The sequence below is a fragment of the Triturus cristatus genome, chromosome 5_1, assembly GCF_964204655.1.
Source record: "Triturus cristatus chromosome 5_1, aTriCri1.1, whole genome shotgun sequence".
Taxonomy (NCBI): Eukaryota; Metazoa; Chordata; class Amphibia; order Caudata; family Salamandridae; genus Triturus; species Triturus cristatus.
This window is the reverse complement of record NC_140587.1, coordinates 644502593-644526270: the sequence shown is the minus strand read 5'-3', so window position 1 is coordinate 644526270 and position 23678 is coordinate 644502593. Positions and strand designations below refer to the sequence as shown.

Genomic DNA, 23678 nt, shown 5'->3' with positions numbered 1-23678 from the left:
TGAATGTGAAAAAGCATCGCTGACAGTTTTACAATTCCTAGCCGAAAAGGGGCACAAGGTGTCCCCTTCTAAGCTGCAATTCTGTGTCCAGCGAGTTGTTTACCTTGGACACTCGCTGTCCAAGGAGGGAAGGCAGCTTACACCCGACCGCATTCAGTTAATAGCTAACATGCCAATACCCAAGACACAAAAGGAAGTACGAGCTTTCATAGGCCTCACGTCATATTGCAGGCAGTGGATCCCTCAGTACGCATTTCTAGCAAAACCACTCATTCAGTTAACCACACAGGAGGCAGCCACACCGACTGTTCTCCCTTGGACTCAGGAACACACACAAGCTTTTGAAAGCTTAAAGAAAGCTTTATGTCAAGCACCCGTTTTAGCAACGCCATGTTACAGAAAACAGTTTACACTCTTTGTTACAGAACGCGAAGGTGCTGCCTTGTCAGTACTCACACAGGAACAAGCAGGAGCACACAAACCATGTGCTTATTTTTCTAGTACATTAGATCCCGTAGCTCAGGCTTTGCCTGCATGCCTGAAATCAGTGGCAGCGACAGCTTTGGCAATCAGACAAAGCGATGCTATAGTGTTGGGACATCCATTGACAGTTCAAGTACCACACGCAGTAGAGGTTCTTGTGAATAGAACGCAAACACAACACTTGACCATAGCAAGACTTACAGGATATGAACTTACATTGTTTCAGCCACATATAGAAATCAGACGCTGTAACACATTGAATCCTGCCACACTTCTACCTGTAATAGGAACAGACCCACTAGCCCATGACTGTATTTAAGTTATTACGATAACGACGAAACCCAGACAAGACTTAACCGATGTCCCATTATCAGACCCAGACCTGACATTGTATGTAGACGGTTCATGCATGAGAACAAGTACAGGAGAGTTAGTGGCCGCTTACGCAGTCACAACAGATACTGAAGTCATTGAAACTAATCGTATAAATACTTTGTCAGCTCAAGCCGCAGAGCTCATCGCTCTGACACAAGCCTGTATTCAAGCCACGAATAAAAAAGTCAACATATACACTGACTCACGTTATGCATTCGGAGTTGTACACGACTTCGGCGTGCTGTGGCGAGAGAGAGGTTATTTAACTTCCCACGGTGCCCACATTCAGCACGGACCCCTCATTCATGCCTTATTAGATGCAATACATCTACCCACTGCAATATCAATCATGAAATGTAAAGCTCATACGAAGGTTACTGATATCATTTCTCAAGGCAATGATCTAGCCGACAGAACAGCTAAACAGACTGCTCAAACTCAAATCCCCGACGTGACAAAGACAATAGTCCCGACACATTGCATGACAGTTAAAGATCCTACTCTTGACGTAATTGACATACAGACACATGCTACACCAGATGAAATAAAGAAATGGACTGAATTAGGGGGGATCCAAACGGACCAAGGATGGATGATGAAGGAAAAGTCTGTATGGTTCCTTCCTGACTCAATGGTCCAAGTTATAATCAACACTATACATAGTCCAGCACATCTAGGAGAAAAAGCTATGCTAGACAGCATTCAACACATTTGGTTCAATAAACATTTACGAGCAGCAGCAAAACAAAAGGTCCGTACCTGTATGATCTGTTGTCAGTTTAACCCAGGAAAAAGCGTTCCCGTAGAACAGGGTGGATTTCATATTCCTAACCATCCTTTTGAAGTACTCCAGATGGACTATATCCAGATGGAACGATGTCGAGGATTCAAATATGTTCTTGTAGTTGTCTGCGCTCTGTCCCGTTGGACAGAGGCATACCCGGTTTCAGATTACACTGCCCCGACTACTGCCAAACAGTTGGTTCGAGAATTCTTCCCACGATACGGTTTACCACGTGCTGTTTACTCAGATAACGGCCAGCCGTTCTCATCCGAATTAATGAGACACGTTTCACTTCTGTTAGGATATCAGTGGAAATTCCACTGTGTCCGACACCCCGAGGCAGAAGGCCTCGTAGAAAGACATAACCAGATCCTGAAAATAAGAATGTCCAAAATATGCAGAGAAAAAGGTGTCGACTGGGTAGTAGCGCTACCCGTTGCACTCTTTTACATGAGAATGGTAGCACACTCTCGAACAGGGCTATCCCCGTATGAGGTGATCTTCGGCAGACCACCGAATATGTGGGGGACGCCTATACCTCGCAAAATAACTGATGTTGACTGTAATATGCTGACAGATTACTTGGCTTCCTTGATGTCTGCACTACAATCTTGTCGTTCACAGGTAGCTGCAGCTTTTCCCGACAACACCGAGGTGAAACCCCATGACGTTGTTCCGGGTGATTTGGTGTTTGTAAGGAATTTCGACCGAAAGACCCAGCTGGAGCCCAGGTGGAAAGCACCCAAGTTGGTCCTGTTGACCACGAGGACAGCCGTGAAGATCGAGGGCCGTAAGGGCTGGATTCATTCAAGCCACGTCAAAAAATTTCATGGACTACCCTCGGATATAGACATTGTGCCCTGCACTCCCTCACAGACTGATTCAGAACTTCCCTTTGTTGAACAAAATGACTCTAAGAACTATAAACTAAAGCTTAGGCCCAAACAGTCGAGCAATTTGATTGTTTAAGTCCTCTCCAAGGTGAAGCGGTTGAATTGTCTCTGACATGTATCCCTTGGACCTGAGTAGAGAAAATACCCGGAAAATGTTGAAACGACAGGCGTATTGTAAATCACTGCGTAGCTACTGTATGGGGACATTATTAATTCTGTTTTTATTGAGTCTTTTAATAATTATTACGAGTATGTTGTTGCACATATATTACCCTATTTCTAGACATGTTTATAATGTTACTACTGAACATTCTTTTAGTGACTTACCTCCGCATGAATTATCTTATAGACTTGCGCTGCGCAATAACACATTCATTAGTATGTTACATCATTCCCATCAGACTAGTAATGCCACCAATTGTTGGGTGTGTGGCCGACTCCCTCCCTATCAGAATTATGAAGGAGTCCTGCCTTTCTTTCCACATCCATTCACACATAATGGCTCCTGTGGAGCATGGTTTAGTTTAATCAATTCCATAGACTCAGACACAGCAGTTTACCAAGATCATTGGATATGGGGAAACCTGAACCTAGTCTTACTCAAGGTCTGCTACCCTGACAAGGAGGGTCGCCCCAAAAGAACAGGAACTGATCTAGAAAATGAAGTATATGGATTAGGTAATTTTACACCTAATCTCATGATTCTAAATGTCGTATCCGAAGTTGAACTAGTCTTGCCCACCATGTCAGTATTCCCAGCGAAGGGTGAATTGTGTGTAAGAAAGGTTGGTTCCATACCTATGGGCCATAGTAAATGCAATACTATAGTAGAATTCCGTGATCAAGGCAAATCTTCATTTAGAGCTTCTCGCCACTCCTACTTCATATGTGGTCAGACTGCATATATGCGTCTACCTCCAGATTGGGATGGTACCTGCTACATTGCATTCCTTTTGCCACCTGTTTTTCTAGCTCCTCCTGATTACTACAGAAATATTCATTTAGTACACAACAGAAAGCGGAGAGATCTCCCCATTGTCGATTACACTGAAACGGCATGGGACAAGTATGTAGATTTTAATAAAGGCATCTTTCCCTATATAGGTACTGTTACTAATAGTAAGCTGATACGTAGATTAACCAGAACCCTTGAAGCAGTAGTGAATTAGACTATTTCCGCCTTAGGCAATTTAACAGAAGAGCAGTCTGCTATGCGGATTGTTGTGCTTCAAAATCGTCTTGTCCTTGACGTCATCCTGGCTGATAGGGGCGGAGCTTGTAGGGTCATCGGATCAAGTTGCTGCGTATTCATACCAGAAAATTCGCCATCTGTATATAAAGCCATCACTCGCCTTCATAAGATTGTAAACCAGATACACCAGAACCCAGGCACTTGGACTTGGTCCAGTTGGTTTTGGAGTGTGATATCAGCCTGGGGATGGAGAGTTTTATCCTTCCTAGGTATTGGCTTTCTCATACTATTCAGTTGCTGTCTATGTCTACAATGTGGACCAGCGATTTGTGGTCTGTGTGCCACATCGTGTATTCCACCACCAAGATTTCATTCAAGATCCCGGAAGAAGAAAGAAGAACAAATGATGCTATATGAACAGATCGATGGATTGATGAAGATCGATATCTCTTGAAGGGCAAGTAGGGGGACAAGGAGGGAATGTGGAAATGTGGATTTTCCTGGTCAGTTATGTCCCCTATCTTGGACCCCAACGGTTCTATGTGCATGTCACAAGTACATGTATGTTTCCCTCCAGTTCCAGTTATGAAGACGCAAATACATGTGCGTCCACCGTCAACATGTCCTCTGTCAGATCCGCCATGAATATGTCGGATATTCCATTCCTAAATATGAAAGGCCACCGGCTTTATATGGTTCACTTATGCCATTTTTCAGTCCAAGGCAAGTAGGCCCTGATTCTGTCATCAAACTCCTTTTGCCTTCTGCCTCTGAAAGCTCCAGTCTGAGCCTGCATCTGTGACCATGAACTCTGTCTCATTCTCTGCGCGGCTCACGAAGCCTGACATCAGCCTATTCTCTGCCAAGAGCTGTATTTCACCTTCGAATTATCTGCTTCCCCCTCAGCCGATGCATTCCTGCCTAGTAGCTTAAGTAAACATTCTTCCAGTTACCAAGTAAGAGGCCCGGCTTCTCTGCCCTCATGCAAGTAATTCATAGCCCTGCCACCATGGAATATTCCCATCCCCTCGCATTCAGTGTAGACACTTAGACGCTTGTACACACACGCACAGTCAGTATAGAATAGATTCTGTCCGAGAGTCCTTCTTTATGGATAACATAGTTCTTTAAACATAGGATGTTAGATATGATTTGGGATTAGGTTGATCTGACCCCCAGACTTCTCGTCTCCACATGTAGAGCTAATGTCAAGTTCCCTTCACCCCCTAGTTACACGTCAATTACACGTCATGCTGCTGCGCGCGCATCTATGTCAAGTATTATCTTATAGATCCACCTATGCATGATATCATAACCAATCATGTGTCTTTTTACTCCTTGTAAACACCCATTTTCGGTTACGCAGGTACCACGTCAAGTTCCTTATCAATTATTACGCCTACTGTATTTGCTTCATTATAACGTATGTACTATAAAAGTTACTTCTTGTCAATAAAGTATGTACTTCACTTCCTGAACCCCGTGGTGATGGAACTTGAAGCATCCGATTATAATCGATTATTGGAATAAAGCCCATTCAGAAACTCTAATATCACGGATTCTGCCTCTCATTTTACTGAGCTATTTTATTATGATTATGTATCAAATTCAGTCCAGGTAAAGGAATTTTTATTTACCACAGTACTCCGCATGACAGTCACCTATAGATCTGCTGCACAGACCCCGAGAGTTCAGCAGGACCAGAGACCTCGGGCAAGCGGTTGGAGCACAGGGCGCTAATAGTGCAGTGCTGCCAGGGGCCCTGCAGCGTGCAGCGCACCACCAACATGGAAACTATGCAGCATTGCCCAAGACTTGAGACTGCACTGTATCCATCGATCTCGGCGTGTGCCCATGGGCGCTGGCTCTCCGAAATGCTGGAGGTAGCAGAAAGTGACATCATAGGACTTATTAACCTGAATTTCAGGAAGTGACGCCACATGCCCTTAACCCTGATAACATCACACTCTTTTTTTGTCACTGAAGCCTAGTGTATGTATAATTCAAAGATAAAAATGTATTGATAAATCACTGGAACATTCAGAACAAGCATTTGCAATGCAATAGGTCTCGCATTTACGTGAGTTTGAGCTATTGACATTGCAAATAACAATGCCTTTTATTTTTGTTTTTAAAACATAAATAAAAGGCAGTGTCATTTAAAATGCCAATAGCTTAAACTTGCGTAAATGCGAGACCTATTGCATCGCAAATGCTAGCTTGTCTCTACCTCTCGTATTTTTGATGCTGTGCTGGATTTCGCTTTTGCTAGTTTAGATGCTTTGTTATGTTATGTTATAAACAGCTGGTAGCGCGCACAAATACTCTAGAGTGTCCTGGCGCGGGAGTGAGCTGTGGGTGGAGCAAGCAAGAGCCATTTAGAAGAGCTGACTGAACACATGGGTCATTAAACGTTTTTTAAAAAGACGGAAGTCTTGAATGTGCTGTAGATCCAAGGGGAGAGCATTCCAGGCAACTGCTGTTTTTACAGAAAGAGACTGGCCCCCCAACGTGATCTACGAAATCGCGGAATAGTCATCCGACGTAGAGAGGCAGACCGCAGGGATCGATTGGGCAGATACAGAGCAAAACGCCTCCTGAGATGCAAAGGGCCTTGGCCATGGAGGGCCCTGTGCAAAAGGGTAAGGGCCTTAAATTGTACCCGCTGGGCTACAGGCAGCCAGTGGAGATCCCGTAAATGCTGCCGAACACTAAATCTCCTAGAGATGTTGAACAGGAGTCTTGCTACGGCATTCTGTATAGTTTGCAGTTTTTTCAGCAAATACCCAGAAATGCCAATGAACAAAGTTTTGGCATAGTTGAGGCGGGAGAGAATCAAGGCACGGACTACAGTCTCTTTAGCCTCTCTAGGGAGTAGGGGAAAGAACCTTCTTAAGGCCTTGAGGGTGCCAAATCAGACTCCGGTGAGCTTTTTAACATGATCAGCGAACCAGAGATCCTTGCTGAACCACACCCCTAAGTTTTTTGCCGGGCCTCCCTCAGAGTTAGGACAAGGAAAATCTGGGGGCCACAGAGATTGTCTGAGGCCGGAGGAAACTGGCCGTACAGGAGAACCTCCGACTTGTCCTCATTGCACTTCAAATGGGCCCGTGCAAGCCAGTGAAATACGGACGCTAGGCACGTCTGGGCGATGTTAGTGTCCAGATCCGAGCCCCTCCAGGTAAATAGCAACTGGGTATCGTCCGCATACACTATTATTTTTGCTCCCAGCTCCTCTGCCAGATAAAACAAAGGGGTCAGATATATATATTAAAAAGAAGAGGGCTCAGAGTAGAGCCCTGAGGAACCCCCATAGAGAGTTTCCTGACAGAGGATGAAAAAGGAGCCATGCAGACTTGCTGCGTGCGACCATCCAGGAAGGATTTGACCCACTCCCATGCCGGACCGGCAACGCCGATAGATGATAGCCGGGCAAGGAGAAGCTGGTGTGGCACCGTATCGAAGGCGGCAGAGAGGTCCAGTAAAATCAAGGCCGCCCTGCCGCCCCATCCAGGCACTTCCTGATTGCTTCCGATATCTCCACAAGAGCGGTCTCCGTGCTATAGGCAGTTCTAAACCCAGATTGTGCCGGGTGTAAAGCACCCGATGTTTCAGCAAAGGTCTCAGGCTGCCGAAAAACCACCTTCTCACAAACCTTGGCCAGGGCTGGTAAAAGAAAAATAGGCCGATAATTGTCTGGAACCAAAGGGTTCAGCGAGGGTTTCTTGAGAAGGGGTAACAGTTTGGCCTGTTTCCATCGCACGGGAACTGTGGCGGTCCGAAGGGAGAGATTAACAATCGCCATTACCTCAGGACAGACCTCCTCGGCTACCCCAGCCAATACTTGAGGGATCAGTAGGAGAGCCCGACTTGAGAGATCTGAGGCTGGCCAAAATGTCAGGCTCAGCAGCGGGCATAAATAGTATAAACCGAGGGGTGGGGGCACTGGAAATAAGGGGAGACACCGTAGAAGGAATCCCAAGTACCCTAAAATGTGTGCCCACGCTGTCCTGAATCCTTAATATCTTTTCAACAAAAAAGGTAGACAGCTCCTCGCACCATTGTTGGGAGACAGAAAGAGTCCTTTGCTCCGCACAAGGCGATAGAAAGCTCTTGACAATGGCAAAGATCTCCTTACTGTTGTTACTTGCCATCGCAATCCTCCCAGCATAGTAATCGCTTTTAGCTTTCCTAATGGCCGTGTAGTAATCCCTCTGCGCTACTCGGAGGGCCGACTAGGCAGAAGTGCAATACTTTTGGCACCAACAGCACTCCAGTTTTTTACACCCCAATTTCATATCCTTGAGAGCATTCGAAAACCAAGGCTTCGAGGGTGGAGAGCGCTGTTTACTGCAACAAGCTGGTTTGGAGCAGGAGCTAACCCCCCGGCCAATCCAGCAGTCAAAGCTGTCCACCTCCCCTTCAAGATCGGGGGCGGGGACCGGGCGTGCCTGAAGCAAAGCCTCCGAGAGTGCCGGTAGATTAATCGTCCCAGGATGCATATCAGAGGGCAGAACAGGGGGTTGAGAAAACTTACCCATAGGCCAAGAGAACCTAATCAAGTAGTGGTCAGACCAGGTAACGGGTTCTGGATCCCCTACCTCTACATCAAAATTAGTGCACTTTGCCACTGCTGATCAGTGTCAAAGTGCAAGTGCTCTCTGTGTAAATTGTTATTATGATTGGTTCTCCCTAATTGGCATATTTGATTTACTGGTCAGTCCCTAGTAAATTAGACTGAATGTGCCAGTGCCTGTAAATCAAATGCTACTAGTGGGCATGCAGCACTGATTACGCCACTCACATGCGTTGCCCTGAAAAGGTATCCCAGACCTGCCACTGCAGTGTTTGTGCACAGTTTTAAACTGCCATGTCGACCTGGCAAGTGCACCTACTCTCCAGGCCCTAACCTTCCCTTTTCTTACATGCAAGACACCCTTCAGGTAGGCCCAAGGTACCCCGTGAGCAGGGTGCAGTGTATAAAAAAAGGTAGGACATGTATTGGTATGTGCCAATTTTGTTTTTCACTATTGTAGGGCTATCTGTCCAATAGGTTAACATGGGAGATACTTTGTAACATCTTACAAGTATAACTTTCCATTGGTTCAAGATAGAGAGATAAAGTTTAGGCTCTCTGACCTCAGAATTTATTACCATATCTTTTAGTAAAGATGTTTTTTAAATTGTGAGTTTGAAAATGCCACTTTTAGAAAGTAGGCATTTTCTTGTTTAACCATTCTGTGTGCCTCTGCCTATTTGTGGATTGAATGTCTGGTTTTGGAGTGACAAGGGCTGGGGATGTGCATTCCTTGTATACAGACACTGGTGGGGTGAGGTGTGCCTGGACCTTCCTCGATGACCCAGAGCTGAGCTGAATAGACCTTGGCTGCATTTAGAGTAGTGGGAGGAGTTTTCCTTGCACCTGAATAGAGCCTGTCTCCCTTGCACAAGGCTGTCTCTACCCCCTGTGGTCATACTGCACCAGTGAGGACAGAACTGGTTTGGACTGGACTTAGAGACCCTTGCAAAGAAGAACAAAGACAAAATGGGGTAGCAGTATTGGACCTTAAATCCCGGAATGTTAGATCACCTCTGGGCTCAAGAGGAACCTTTGCCAAGGAGAAGAGCTGAAGAGCTGTGAGGAGGAGCACTGCCACTTTGCTGTGTGCTGTGTGGGGTTGGCCTGCAGTTGCTGCTTCTGCCAAGGAAAGGGACAAAGACTAGAACGTGGCTGAGAAACCTGTTTGAAGAAGAATCTTTAAGGGCCTCTGTGTGCTGGCCTCCTGTTCTGAAGTCTAAGGGACACAAAGACTTTACCCCCTGCTCCCCTGAACTCTATTGCTGAGAGTTCTGACTTGTCGGGAGGTGCCTATTCCAGTTTTGGGCATCTGGAGGTTGTTCCTGTGGTCATTGACTTTGTATGCTTTTGACAGCATAAGCCTGAGGTTGAAAGGCATTCAAAAAGAATGTATAAGGTGCTTAATTTGTAAAGAGGCACCAGGTTCCAAACTTTTGTTGAGAAGCTTAGTGCCAAATACTAAGGCTACGTCGTTTTGACTCCTGTCTCATGGAGCAATAATCCATCACCAGATACTACCTACCCTCAAAATCACTCCTGCATGTTCTTTTTTGTCCCTGCTTTCTGCCTTTGTCACTGTTTCCCCCATCTTTATTTTCCTCCTTTTGTCTTTTTCTGCTCTTGTTCTTTGTCAAAGTCTGATGAGGAAAAAAAAGGGCTTGTGCCCAAAAGTAAGAATCAGTGGGCCCCACCTCAAACCACTGGCTCAAATTAAGCACTTTCAAATTTCAAATAGAAATGTACATGATAGAGGGTGTACAACAAGTAGGACTTTATCTTTGGAGGCAGCTCGTTTACAGTGACTGAGGTGTATTGTGGTTGGTTGACTAATTTGAATGTTCATTTGGTTCCAGGAAATACACAGAGGCAAGGGGAGGGATTTAGGCAAAATCCAAAGGTATATATACGAAGCAGAGGACAATGGGGCACACTGGAACATAGAAGAGTGTAAATTAAAAACAAACAACAAGATGAAGGATGGAATGCTTGAATTAATTTCAGCCACTGGCAATCTTTCTGACTACATTCCGTCTATCATTTTAATCTACCATGCCACTGTACAGAGAGGCCAGACTTATGCAAATCAATGCTGACACTGCCCCTCATGAGAACAGTCTATCCCAACATGCCAGGCAAATTCTTCTTCAAAAGGGAACACAAACAAACTCGGACTGGTTTTGGCCTACTTGGGCCTCCTTTGTAGGATGCAGGTGGAGTTCTATGGCGTCGTAAGCACAGGACCCAACTCTGGACATTTCCATCTCACTTAGGATATCAACCACAAAACCAACAACTTTAATGGAAGAAAATTAGAAAGATGAGTAAATAAAAAATGGGGAAACCCGCAGCCAGCTCAGGGAAGTGTTTACTTCACCCAACCAAAGTCAGCAAGTACAGCTGTGTTGCCTGTCTTCCACCCTGTTTGTAGGAATAGTAAAGAAAATTATTTCATAGAATAAGAGGAACAGAGTCTGCATACCATGAAACCAATCCAAGTAGGATTTGAGGGAGCTTTCTCTAGTGAGAAGCAGGGACATATGCAGGCTTACACTCGACCTATTGAGCTTCCATCTCCTGAGCTACCTAGGGAGCTCTCAGCTGCGGTGTCGTCTTTAAATATCCATACAAATATGTTCTTCCATGCATGACTCCAGAAAGGAGGTAGACTAGTCTTTGAAACAACAAACATTACCTGACACCTACCTATATCTCGAAGGGCCCGCACAACATTCTTAATAGGGCTCATTTCTTGATCCTCCTAAAACACTTTGAGGGATTTGATACCATCACTTCAAGGGACATTATTTCTGTTAAATTTCTAACTGAGACTAGAGGGCATTGAGATATATTGTACAACCATATGGTCCCCGAAGGAGAGGTCGAATGACCTAAAAATCATGATCTGAAAAATGCAGATAGAAAAATATCATTTTCTGCTTAACCCTCACAGCAGGCTTTTCGATATTGGTATGAAACCTACTCAGATATAGACAAGGTACACAGAGGCCTACCATTTACAAAAGGCCTTTCTAATTTCTGAGGCCCAGTTCTAAAAATCATTTTTGCACAGAAATCTAATTCCAGAGTAGTAGCAAAAGGGAACATTTGTATAATTGAAGGAAACACAGTCCTAGTCAGGGTAAGACACAACACCCTAAATTATCCTTTGCTCACCCTCTAGTATCTTGGGACAGAGCAGTTAAGCTTTACTTAAGAGGCAATGAGTAAAATATTTGTGTAACACTTCAGACAGTAACACAGTGAAAACACCACAAAAAACTTCACACCAAGTTAGACAAACAGAGCTTAATTTTTATAAATAATACAGTGCTAAAATGACAAAAATCCAACAAGTAGAAATCGAGATATGAATTTAAAAAAAAAAAAAGTAAAATAGTGCTTAGAGGCAATACACACTTAAATGGGTTATCTTGTCATGCTGCACTGGGGCAAAGTCAAAAGTACAGGCCGACCCCAATGGAGCATGGGCCGGATACAGGGACCCACTTGGGCCTGCTGAACCAAAGTACTTTGATCCAGACTTACGTCGACATCGAAGATTATTCAGGGATAGACCTATAGATTTCATGAGGGAGTGATGCATCAGTGAAACAATTACTATTAATAAATAAACATATTTAGAATATATTCAATTCAAACAACATTACTTAATGAAAAATAAATAAGCAGGTGAACAAAAAGCAAATTTGGAATGATACCTTAGTATGTATTGAATTTCAAATAGAGATCATAAATCAATGTGTGAGGTTTTCAAACCAAGCAACAAACACACATCTATCCTGTGTAATCATTATACATTGTTAGACACTATGCTGTGGTATGGGCAAATATGTGTTGAGTCCACTCTTAATGAAATGTTCTTTGCATTCAGGGGCATAAAATTGTGTTGACAACTATATGCTCATCTCTAAATGATCCCCTTGTAGGCCATTTTCTCTCCCATCAGTGAACATGCTGATAAAATTACATCATGCAGTTATGCCACTGTGTAATAGGAGCCTGGTGGTGAAAATATAAAGCCCTTCCCAGTGAACAATCGAGTGATTCTAGAATTTCCATCCTGCTTTTAACTGCTGATTTGCTGCTGGTCCCAACAACAACCTGAGTAGCCACAGAATCTTCTAGATAAATTTGAGGAATCCTGTAGACTCAAAGGGTTAGCCTTTAATATCTCTAACGATAAATTGATGGCATTCACAGGCACATGCATCAAGGTAGGATTTTGCGAGTCCTTAATTGCGATTATTAAGGAATCGTAATTAAGGACTCTCAAAAGCCTGTGCATGTAGGAATCGCTATAAAAATAGTGATTCCTACACATTCCTTATTTGCAAGTCGCAAATTGCGATTAGCAAATAAGGAATGGCTTCCCATTCATTCCTATGAGCCTACAGGCTCATAGGAATGAATGGGAAATTGCAAGGGCAATTTGCGAGTACCAATTGTTACTCGCAAATTGCTCATGCAATTTCAAGGGTGCAAGGGTGTCAAAAGGACTCCCTGTTGCACCCCTGAAACTGATCTGTGCACAAATGTTGCGCAAACACATGTCCCAAGGACATGTGTGTGTGTGTAACCTACAACTTAAAAATATGCACTTTAGTGCATTTTTCAAAGTTTTTGCAAATTACCATGAAGTTCAACTTCATGGTAATTTGCACCCCCTAGTAGCCAAATCGCTACTACTTTTATTTATTTATTTATTTTGGTATTTATAAAGCGCAAAGTGGTTCTTGCATTGCATTTATGGAATCGCAAAATGCGATTCCTTAAATGCAATTGCAATTTGAGAGAACTCGCAATTAATTGAGAATTCTCAAATTGCGAGGGCCTTGACCCTTGATGCATCGCAAAAGCTAATTTTGCGATCGCAAACGGCCGATTTTTGCGATTCGCACCGTTTGCGATCGCAAAAAGCTTTGAGGCATGTGCCTGTCAGTCGTCATAATGGATTTAAGAACAATATCGGCTTAGATGGCTATCCTCTGAGAGAGTTTGAATGCCGGTGGCTTCAAATATTGGTTAACCTAAAATAATATGGGCGCCAAACCCCAATAGTTTACCTGAACCCCAATATTTGATCACCCTGATATTTATCAAAATAAATAAGGCTCCAGTGTCTCCGGTTGATCACGCAGTGACGGACTATACTCTTCATCCAAACAACACTATTTACCAGACTTAAATAGAATAAAATATTGGAAGCGTAAAAGACTAAGGGGGTGATTACAATGACGTGCAGACTTGAGTCTGCTCTCCATCGAGGTGGTGAGAGGGACGCCACCATTTTAGGCATGCTGACCGCTCCGCCATTCAATTGGTAAATTGCCTGTGGCGGAAGCATGGCGAGCGGTCTTTGGGACCACTGCGGTCGGAAAGCGATTCCCCCCGCCATCGTAATGTGGCGCGGGGAAAATTGCTGTCCAATGGCTGACTCTCCGCCATCGTAATGACCCCCTAAGTTCAAAATTAGGGTTAAAAGTGGATTTAATTACAGAATTAGTCAAAATGTGCTACACAGAAAAAATTATGAAATACAATGAAGGCTCAATTACAGAACAACAGACAATGTAAAATCATAAAAGGGATTAATCGCTAGTGAGGCAGAATCTAAGGAAACCTTCTAAATGTCAAACTTATAAAGAGTTCTATTAGCATTCCATTAGCAAGTACAGAGTCCCAGAGTAAAATGGAAAGTCACGCCGAAAAAATATAAAATCAAAATCCCCTCATGAAAAAAGTCTCCTAAGCCCCCAAAAGACAGAAAATTAGAGGATTTATAGGCAAATAACACAAGGAATTAATGGATTCTGAAATTCTGCATAGTATGATTATGTTAAGCAAAGGTTGGTCGCACACTGCTCGTCACACCAGCAAGTTGCCCCAAGGGACTGTGGTAGATGTAGTGGCGACGGCGGGTACGCCTATGCCACGATGTATAAAGAACAGTATGTGTTGCGTTAGCCATCCCTGGACACGTGTTTCGAGGTAGTTGCCACTCGTCAGCAGGGAGCAGGTCAGTGTAAAGGGGTGCCGCGTGGACTGCCAAGATGTAATTAAAACAGGTCAAGTACCTCTCATGGCGCGCAGGTGCAGATCCAAGGCTCGTCAGCCCGTTGGCTCAAGGGAGCCGTAATAAATTAAGCAAAGGTTGGTCGCACACTGCTCGTCACACCAGCAAGTTGCCCCAAGGGACTGTGGTAGATGTAGTGGCGACGGCGGGTACGCCTATGCCACGATGTATAAAGAACAGTATGTGTTGCGTTAGCCATCCCTGGACACGTGTTTCGAGGTAGTTGCCTCTCGTCAGCAGGGAGCAGGTCAGTGTAAAGAGGTGCCGCGTGGACTGCCAAAATGTAATTAAAACAGGTCAAGTACCTCTCATGGCGCGCAGGTGCAGATCCAAGTCTCGTCAGCCCGTTGGCTCAAGGGAGCCGTAATAAATTAAGCAAAGGTTGGTCGCACACTGCTCGTCACACCAGCAAGTTGCCCCAAGGGGCTGTGGTAGATGTAGTGGCGACGGCGGGTACGCCTATGCCACGATGTATAAAGAACAGTATGTGTTGCGTTAGCCATCCCTGGACACGTGTTTCGAGGTAGTTGCCTCTCGTCAGCAGGGAGCAGGTCAGTGTAAAGGGGTGCCGCGTGGACTGCCAAAATGTAATTAAAACAGGTCAAGTACCTCTCATGGCGCGCAGGTGCAGATCCAAGGCTCGTCAGCCCGTTGGCTCAAGGGAGCCGTAATAAATTAAGCAAAGGTTGGTCGCACACTGCTCGTCACACCAGCAAGTTGCCCCAAGGGACTGTGGTAGATGTAGTGGCGACGGCGGGTACGCCTATGCCACGATGTATAAAGAACAGTATGTGTTGCGTTAGCCATCCCTGGACACGTGTTTCGAGGTAGTTGCCTCTCGTCAGCAGGGAGCAGGTCAGTGTAAAGGGGTGCCGAGTGGACTGCCAAAATGTAATTAAAACAGGTCAAGTACCTCTCATGGCGCGCAGGTGCAGATCCAAGGCTCGTCAGCCCGTTGGCTCAAGGGAGCCGTAATAAATTAAGCAAAGGTTGGTCGCACACTGCTCGTCACACCAGCAAGTTGCCCCAAGGGACTGTGGTAGATGTAGTGGCGACGGCGGGTACGCCTATGCCACGATGTATAAAGAACAGTATGTGTTGCGTTAGCCATCCCTGGACACGTGTTTCGAGGTAGTTGCCTCTCGTCAGCAGGGAGCAGGTCAGTGTAAAGGGGTGCCGCATGGACTGCCAAAATGTAATTAAAACAGGTCAAGTACCTCTCATGGCGCGCAGGTGCAGATCCAAGGCTCGTCAGCCCGTTGGCTCAAGGGAGCCGTAATAAATTAAGCAAAGGTTGGTCGCACACTGCTCGTCACACCAGCAAGTTGCCCCAAGAGACTGTGGTAGATGTAGTGGCGACGGCGGGTACGCCTATGCCACGATGTATAAAGAACAGTATGTGTTGCGTTAGCCATCCCTGGACACGTGTTTCGAGGTAGTTGCCTCTCGTCAGCAGGGAGCAGGTCAGTGTAAAGGGGTGCCGCGTGGACTGCCAAAATGTAATTAAAACAGGTCAAGTACCTCTCATGGCGCGCAGTCCTTTGGGGCAACTTGCTGGTGTGACGAGCAGTGTGCGACCAACTTTTGCACAATTTATTACGGCTCCCTTGAGCCAACGGAACACGTGTCCAGGGATGGCTAACGCAACACATACTGTTCTTTTTACACATCGTGGCATAGGCGTACCCGCCGTCGCCACTACATTTACCACAGTCCTTTGGGGCAACTTGCTGGTGTGACGAGCAGTGTGCGACCAACTTTTGCACAATTTATTACGGCTCCCTTGAGCCAACGGGCTGACGAGCCTTGGATCTGCACCTGCGCGCCATGAGAGGTACTTGACCTGTTTTTAATTACATTTTGGCAGTCCACACGGCACCCCTTTACACTGACCTGCTCCCTGCTGACGAGAGGCAACTACCTCGAAACACGTGTCCAGGGATGGCTAACGCAACACATACTGTTCTTTTTACACATCATGGCATAGGCGTACCCGCCGTCGCCACTACATTTACCACAGTCCTTTGGGGCAAATTGCTGGTGTAACGAGCAGTGTGCGACCAACTTTTGCACAATAGTATGATTATGGTTAGGGTTGCATGGGGAAATCAGAATATTCTAAATCTTTAGTACAAACCCATTTGTTAAGGTAGGAAGAAACTTTCCGCTATTCTCTCAGCAATTACACTTCGGAGATGATCTCCACAAAATGAAACATGTCTCAAATAATGACTCATAGAATATGTCCATCCACACTAACACTTCCAGTGGAAGTCCTTGAAAAGGATACTTTAGGTACACTAGTGAAGCTTCATTCACAATACATGTTTTCTAACAATGTTGTACATTGCTAATATGTCAACGTCACTAACTTGATGCTCCACGGAATTGAGGGAAGAGATGGCTTGCAGGGGGATACTGTTTGGGAGGGGGTATGAGCAGAAGCAAGTTAAACAGAACACCGGAAACTGCATCTATATTTAAAAAAAATGGTGTACTGTACAACAATGTGCCTCTATGCATCATTGAAATGTTGGGCACTCTATTGAAGACAAAGGAGTGCTCCGGGCTTCTAATGGCTGATAAAAGCCTGGAGCTCCAACATTTCAATGTTTGTCATTCACAGCTATTGTTATGAACAAAAGCCTCATGGAACCCAAGAGGATTTAAATTCCCTCGGTATCACTGAGGCCTTTGCTTTATTTGTTAGAACATTCCGCCCTCTAGTGGCGGAATGTTATAATGGACTTGTAGCCTGCTGTAGCTGAGCTATCCAGCCATTAAAAGGCCTGCTCCCTTGTTAAGGGCCCTGGCCTTCGACTTGGGTCTTTAATACTGGAGCAGGCCTTTATTGACAGGTATAGTCTGCTTTGGGGGGCTCTAAGGCTATATTAACAACAATAATTATGAAAAATAATTTTCCCAAGATATTTGCACATTTGGTATATTTTCGAAAGAGCTAATACAATGAAAAAAGCCAAATCACAGGTGAATCAATCTTTTAACTCAACATTTGGATGCAACCATATGCTTCACATCAGATTATCTCAGGAGAATGTTTTCCCCAGCTGTAGAAGTAAATAAAGCACAGTGCACATTACTATATGGTTCTGAAATATGGAGCCATGACAAAGTCTCAATACTATCCACATTCCACATGAGAGAATTTTTTTTAAACCCCTCCTGAGCCTGCCATCCAGCAAATTCACTAGAAAATCCTAGTGTGATCAGAATCTTTTTTCTGGATAAACTAGATCTACTTTTGAACTGGATCTGAGTCTTGAAACAGCAGAGCTAAGGCTAAACTATGTTCAAGCCCTGACTCTAGTTTTGTTGGAATGAGATTCATTGTGTTAACAAATGTACAAGCTATGACTACAGGATAATGAAGTCAGGAATACCCATGCATTCCTAACAAGGAAGTGTATACCGAAATGTGGGTTCAGCTTTGAAAAGGTTAAACATACATTAACAAAAACCCTGTACATTAACTTTAGCTTTGACACCTTTCCTTTGGCTATCTTTATGTATAAATTGAGTACCTATTTTTATAAATGCATGTTTTGCCATAAATGCACTGATAGCCAGTTTTTGCTCCTGTCAACCCTATGTGCCACCACAAGGGCAAAATGGCATGGACAACTTATAAACAGCACAGAGAGAACTGAGAGGAAATGTCTAGTTGAAATATGCAAACCAGAAACCGTTGGAAATGGTCAGGTGTCCCCCCGCTATTTGCAGACAGGGCGCCATTAGTCGCTCCACAGTCAGGAGCTCTGCTTGAACCTGAAGTGGCCAGTGACCTTCTCTTGTCCCTTTCTTCGTGCCTCTGTCACTGAGTCGCTCCCATTTTTAGATCGGACCGTGTCCAGTTGGTGAGTATTCAGGTAGCTTTGTACAGGCTCGAGGGTAGGGAGACCCCCCATGGGTGTAGCTGCACCACTTCTTCAGGAGTAGGTCATGCATGCGATTACTTTGGTGTGTTTTGTGCACAATTAGGGGGCTGGAAAGTACCTCCATTGTGTGACATGCTTCTTTCAGGTGCATGTTTTTCTTTGTGGGTTTGTGGTTTAGGTGCTCTGCTTAGAGTGGGTGAGTCTCCAGGTGGGCTCCATGTGTTTGGGAGGGAGGGGAGCAGCACATAAAACTGTCAACTTAAATTGTGTGAAAAAGGCAGCTTTGTTGAAACAGGTGGTGCACATAACAAAATTATCCTTGCAAACTGCCTTACAAAATTATAACCTCACTATTCATGAAGTGAACTAACCAATGCACCCAACCCCACCCCTATGGATCACCCACCCCACAGCTAACTCCTTTAAATGTAGTGCATTTCAACATCACTGACTTTCTATTACCCCTACATCCTAAGACTGCCTGTATGAACCCATACGTAACCAAATGTCTTAAACTGAACCTTGAACTTCCTGCCTATCCTTACCTTGCACATGGTTCACCAACTGGCAATGTCAAACCAAATTTCAGGGAACTCCTGGCAAACATTCCATGCCTCCGCATGTCACTTGTACCAAGCGACAAAGTACAAAAATAAACCATGTGCACCCGTCTCAACAACGGAGCCCTAATGTCAAGCAAAAAAATCCTATGAAGACACCCCGGAAAGCAATTATATAAAGGTGCGGAAGCGGGGAAAACTGCAAAAAAGCCTTCCTCCCACCTGCCACCAGGTCTCCTGCATCTAAAATGGTGGCAGGGAGGTCAAAACCACCCCATAAATAATGTAAAGAAAGGAGCAACAGGCAGTGGACCACAAACAGATGCCGCACTCAAAACTGTTATCTCCCAAGAAAGTTAGGTGAAAAGTTTTTTTTAAGATGAGAATGTGTGCACTCCCTGTAGACACCCTGTGCCCAAAAAGTGCCACCTAAGTTAGGTAAAACAGATGAACAAAGCAATCAGAGGTGCACCACTTTTACAATATTAATTCTAATTCCAAATATGTCCACAAAGTTCCAGAAGGAATTGGAAATCTTCTCTTTAGTGTTGCATCATCAATATGTGTCAAAAACAAGCCAATGAGTTTCGTCCACATGCATGTGAACTTCTTCAGGGCACAGGGAAAAATTTGAGAAATTCCAATCGTCATCCAAAAGTGAGGTAACTTGGTTTGTTTGAATATTGTCATTGACAATATAATGTAAATTCTTGAGAAAGTCAATCCAATGGGCCAAACATGAGAAGGTAATCATGAATTGTTCGATGTCTCCTCCTTAGTTGGATTCATCAGGCTAGTGTGTGTTCTCGGTCCGTATAGATGATTGAGAGAAAGGATCAAATCTGCGCCTCGTCCACTACTGCAGTTGGTGTGAACCTCCTGGAAACGTGGTACTCCTCGCTGTCTTTGTGACTTTGGAACCGCGAGGAGTACCACATTTCCAAGAGGTCCACCTCCTAAATAATGGTTGGGATATATTGGGCTACATACGTAGCCCAAAACAAAATGGTAGTCTATGAACTGTACCACCCCTCCAATTTGCCCGGGGAACAAACCTCCCAATGGTCAGCTGCCCCCCAAACCCTCACTGGGAGGGAGAGGTGCAGCATATAAAATTGTGTGAAAATGGCCGCTTTATGGAAACAGGTGCACATAGCAAAATTATCCTGGCGAGCTGCCTTACAAAACCATAACCTTACTATACATGAACTGAACTAACCAATGTCCCCACCCCTACAAATCCTCCCACATACATACCCCGCAGCTAACTCCTTTAAACGTAGTGCTTTTCAATATTGCTAACCTTTTATTACCCATACATCCCAAGACTTCCTGTATGAACCTGTAAGTACCCAAATGTCCTAAACAGAACCTTGAACTGCTTGCTTACCCTTCCGTTGCACATGGCTCAGCAACTGGCAAAGCCAGCCAAACTTCTGCCAACGCCTGGCAAACTTTCCATGCCCCCGCTACACCAAAAAAGGTGGGAGGGACTACTGCTTTTTTATGCCCCCTCCCTCCCGGTGTCCCTATTGGCTGAGGTCATAACGCCTAATATTTAAAGTCCTGGCCAAGATTTCTCTAATCTCAAACAGATATAAGTCCATACCAAATTCCTGGACAAGTGGACCCCGACTCCCTGAAAGAACTCTCTCACCTCAAACGTAATATCGGAATGGCAAATCTGCTGAAAACCAAGCACCTACAAAAGTGGGACTTTTCCCTATTCAATTTTCACCTTGCTCTGTCAATAACAGCAATTTTAGCTGCACCTCTTAAGTTCCTTTGCAGCACAAACTCAGTCCACAAGACAAAGCATCCTACCTAGTTCTCTTTAATAATTGACAAATCCTTCTTCTTATTCCGCTTCAAAACGACCCCTTTTTCTTTAACCAGGTCGTTCTTCCCGAGGTGTAATATCAAAACAGCAGGGCACCTGCCGCACACAATCATACCATTTAAAATCTGCTATAATTATTTCCTTTACATCTAATAGGGAAAAGGCAGTAGTTAAACCCCAAATTGGTCACAAAGTCCCTTTGGCCTACCTGAATGGCCACCCACTTAATAAAAAGAGTGGCCGACAACCCAAATTGCCTCTTCTTCTGCCGCTGGACCCGCTTCTGAACCTGGAAAGACACAAAGAAGCTGTAAGCACTTACATGGGTGCTTTTACCGCCCGACCCTCACCTTCCAGACCCCACATGTAACTCCTGTAACACTCAGATGACCAGCAGCCCAGCTGCAGAATATCTTCATGAGCACAACCTCTGTTTCCTGCTTCCAACGCTGCACTGATGCGAAAGGAGTGCATGCCATAATCTGCTGCCTGCATTTCCAGTTTAACCAAAGCTTTTCGCAGCAATAACATCAACTGGTATGCTGTCACTTTCTCCTCTGACTTGTGGCGAACGACAAACCCTGGAACCATCCCACAGCACCTCGCCCAGCGCTCTGCCCACTCCACCGGACTGGGACCTGGAAAACTTACAGCATGCAATGTGACTTTCTTACCCTGCACCCTTTGGTCTGTTTTTGGAGCGGTTAAGCCAGATCTCCAATCTACCATCTCTTCTGGACACATCCTCCCATGTAACTCCCCTACACCCCTCCCTCCCAGCAGCTCTGATACTCAAAATGCCCCGACGAACATCCATGTCATAAGTGTGGAAAACAAGTAAGCCTCTGACGCATCCCTGCGCACCTCCTGCAACTGACTCAGCACCCTGTAAAGTAATCTCCAAAATATCAGCTTCCTAACCAGCCTCCCACCTCTACTCCTGTGCCTAACACTCCAACATCCTGTGGCCAATTCGCCCAGAGATGGGGAGTAACCCCATAGTAATTTCCCATAGATGCAATTCCTGGCAAAGTTCCTGTAATGGTAACCCGTGTTCAGCCCCTCTCTATTAAGTCCAGTGTGTACTGAATCACTTCTTCAGCCCTCAACCAACCTTCCTCCCAATGGCACGCCCCTGAATCCAGAAATTCCTTCCATGCCTGCAAGTACTCTCTCTGTGTTGATTCATCGAGGGACCCTAACACCAGCTGGACCATCCGGCTTTGCCTACATGCCACAACTTCACTGTCATGAGCGTTGGGTCTCTTTTGGCATCCTTGGCCAACCCACGGAGTCTCCCCCACTGTGTATGAGACAAAGCATCTACAATGTGAGAAATATGAGAGATGTGGAGCAGGGGCTAGAGCGGCTGACTAAGGATTGTAGGGCTCACGGTGCGATTGCTGCAGGATCTCAACTCAGCATCTTGTGACTCTGGGTAATAGCTCACTGAACAGCCCCCAGCACCTTGAATTCCTTAAGGGGTGATATGTTTGCGCATTAAAAATAGGACTCATTATTATTATTAATGTCATTGTCCACTCCCGGAACATGCTGCACCTTGAAAGGTATGTCATACTGCGAGCATACCAACAAAAAAAAACACTGAAGCTTCAGTACCGGAGGGTCCCTGGTAGATTGTCCATTCACCACCTCCACCACTAACATGTTGTCGACCCAAAAGAGCACTTTCCTGTGTGATAACTCTTCGCCCCACTGTGTTAATTCTACCACCAAAGGAAACAGTTGTAAGAAGGCTATGCTTCTACCCTCCTTGGTGCCATTGTTCCGGCCATGGATCTGCACACCATCTGCCATGCCAATATAAACCCAAACCTACCCAGCCGGGTGCATCCGAGAAGATCTGAACTTCCCACTCTAATGCATGCCTGATGTGCTAGGGGAATGCCATTGAATGACTGTAAAAAGAAATACCACATTCGAAGGTCCTTCTTGACCCATGCTGACAGCCTAACATGGTTATGAGGTAAAGAAAAAACCTGGAGAGGGCCTGACCTAACCGCATGCAGAAAGTCCTACCCACCCTCACCACCCTGAACACAAAGTTCAAGTGACCCAAGAGCACCTGTACTTCCCTGACTCCAACCTTTTCCCTTGCTAGCATGCTATTCAGAAGTGAGAGGACCCTATTTTTTTGTCCTGCGGCAACCTAGCCTCCATTCTTTCCAAGTCAATGTCTAAGATCAAAAATGATAGCTCAGTTTGCGCCCCACTGTTTTTTCAGGTGCCAAAGGTACCCCTAGGTCACCCATGAGCACTTGGAATCTTACCAGGAGAACCTGGTAGTCCACCGATCTGGGTGCCTCCACAAAAAAGAAATCATCCAAGTAGTGGATTACCAGCTCATGGCCTGTCTGCCATGTAAACAACCACTGCAAAAATGAGCTGAAGCATTCAAACAGTGCGCATGATATGGAGCATCCCACTGGCAATTCTTTGTCCACATACCACTTGCCTTCAAATTGTATACCTAAGAGCTGAAAATCGCAGGGTGCACATGCAGCAGCAGAAAAACTGACTTCACATCACATTTTGCCATCAATGCCCCAGGACGTGCCGTCACCACCAGTGACATGGCCACATCAACTGAGGAGTTTGCCACCAATGCTAATTCCTCCACAATAAAATCTTTAACTGACCCTCCTTCTGGCCAGGACAAATGATGAATCAAACGGAAATGGCCTTTCTCCATTTTGGGCACCACCCCAACAGGTGAAATTGTAAGGGTCTCCATAAGCCAATCATGAAAGGGTCCTGCCATCTGGACTTCTGAGACCATTTCTCCAATTTTTCTTGAAGCACCTGTCAGTGCTTTTTTGTTGATCACAAATTGTCAACCCGCCGCCGCACCCAAGAGCCCTAATTCATCAAACGGAAGCCCCAACGGAACCACTCCCGCAACATCACCGCTTCTTTGGGTCGCCCGTAAAACCCCAGCCAATACTCCAGCCTGCCGATATT

General features: G+C 45.1%; 1 protein-coding gene across 14 annotated transcripts in view; it reads right to left on the bottom strand.

Annotated features, from left to right (window-relative positions):
* The window catches only part of LOC146831319 (uncharacterized), a 309389-nt gene that overhangs the window by 257341 nt on the left and 28370 nt on the right, over window positions 1–23678 (bottom strand). For 2 of the 14 annotated variants that reach the window (XR_014961553.1, XM_085605586.1), the window contains exon 2: window positions 20905–20985. The exons of the other annotated variants lie outside the window; for them this stretch is intronic. Coding sequence is in view for 1 of the 2 variants with exons in the window: in XM_085605586.1 (XP_085461712.1) it covers window positions 20905–20985 (81 nt within the window). In the remaining variant the exon portion in view is untranslated. The remainder of the gene's footprint in view (window positions 1–20904; window positions 20986–23678) is intronic. 14 annotated transcript variants of the gene reach the window in all.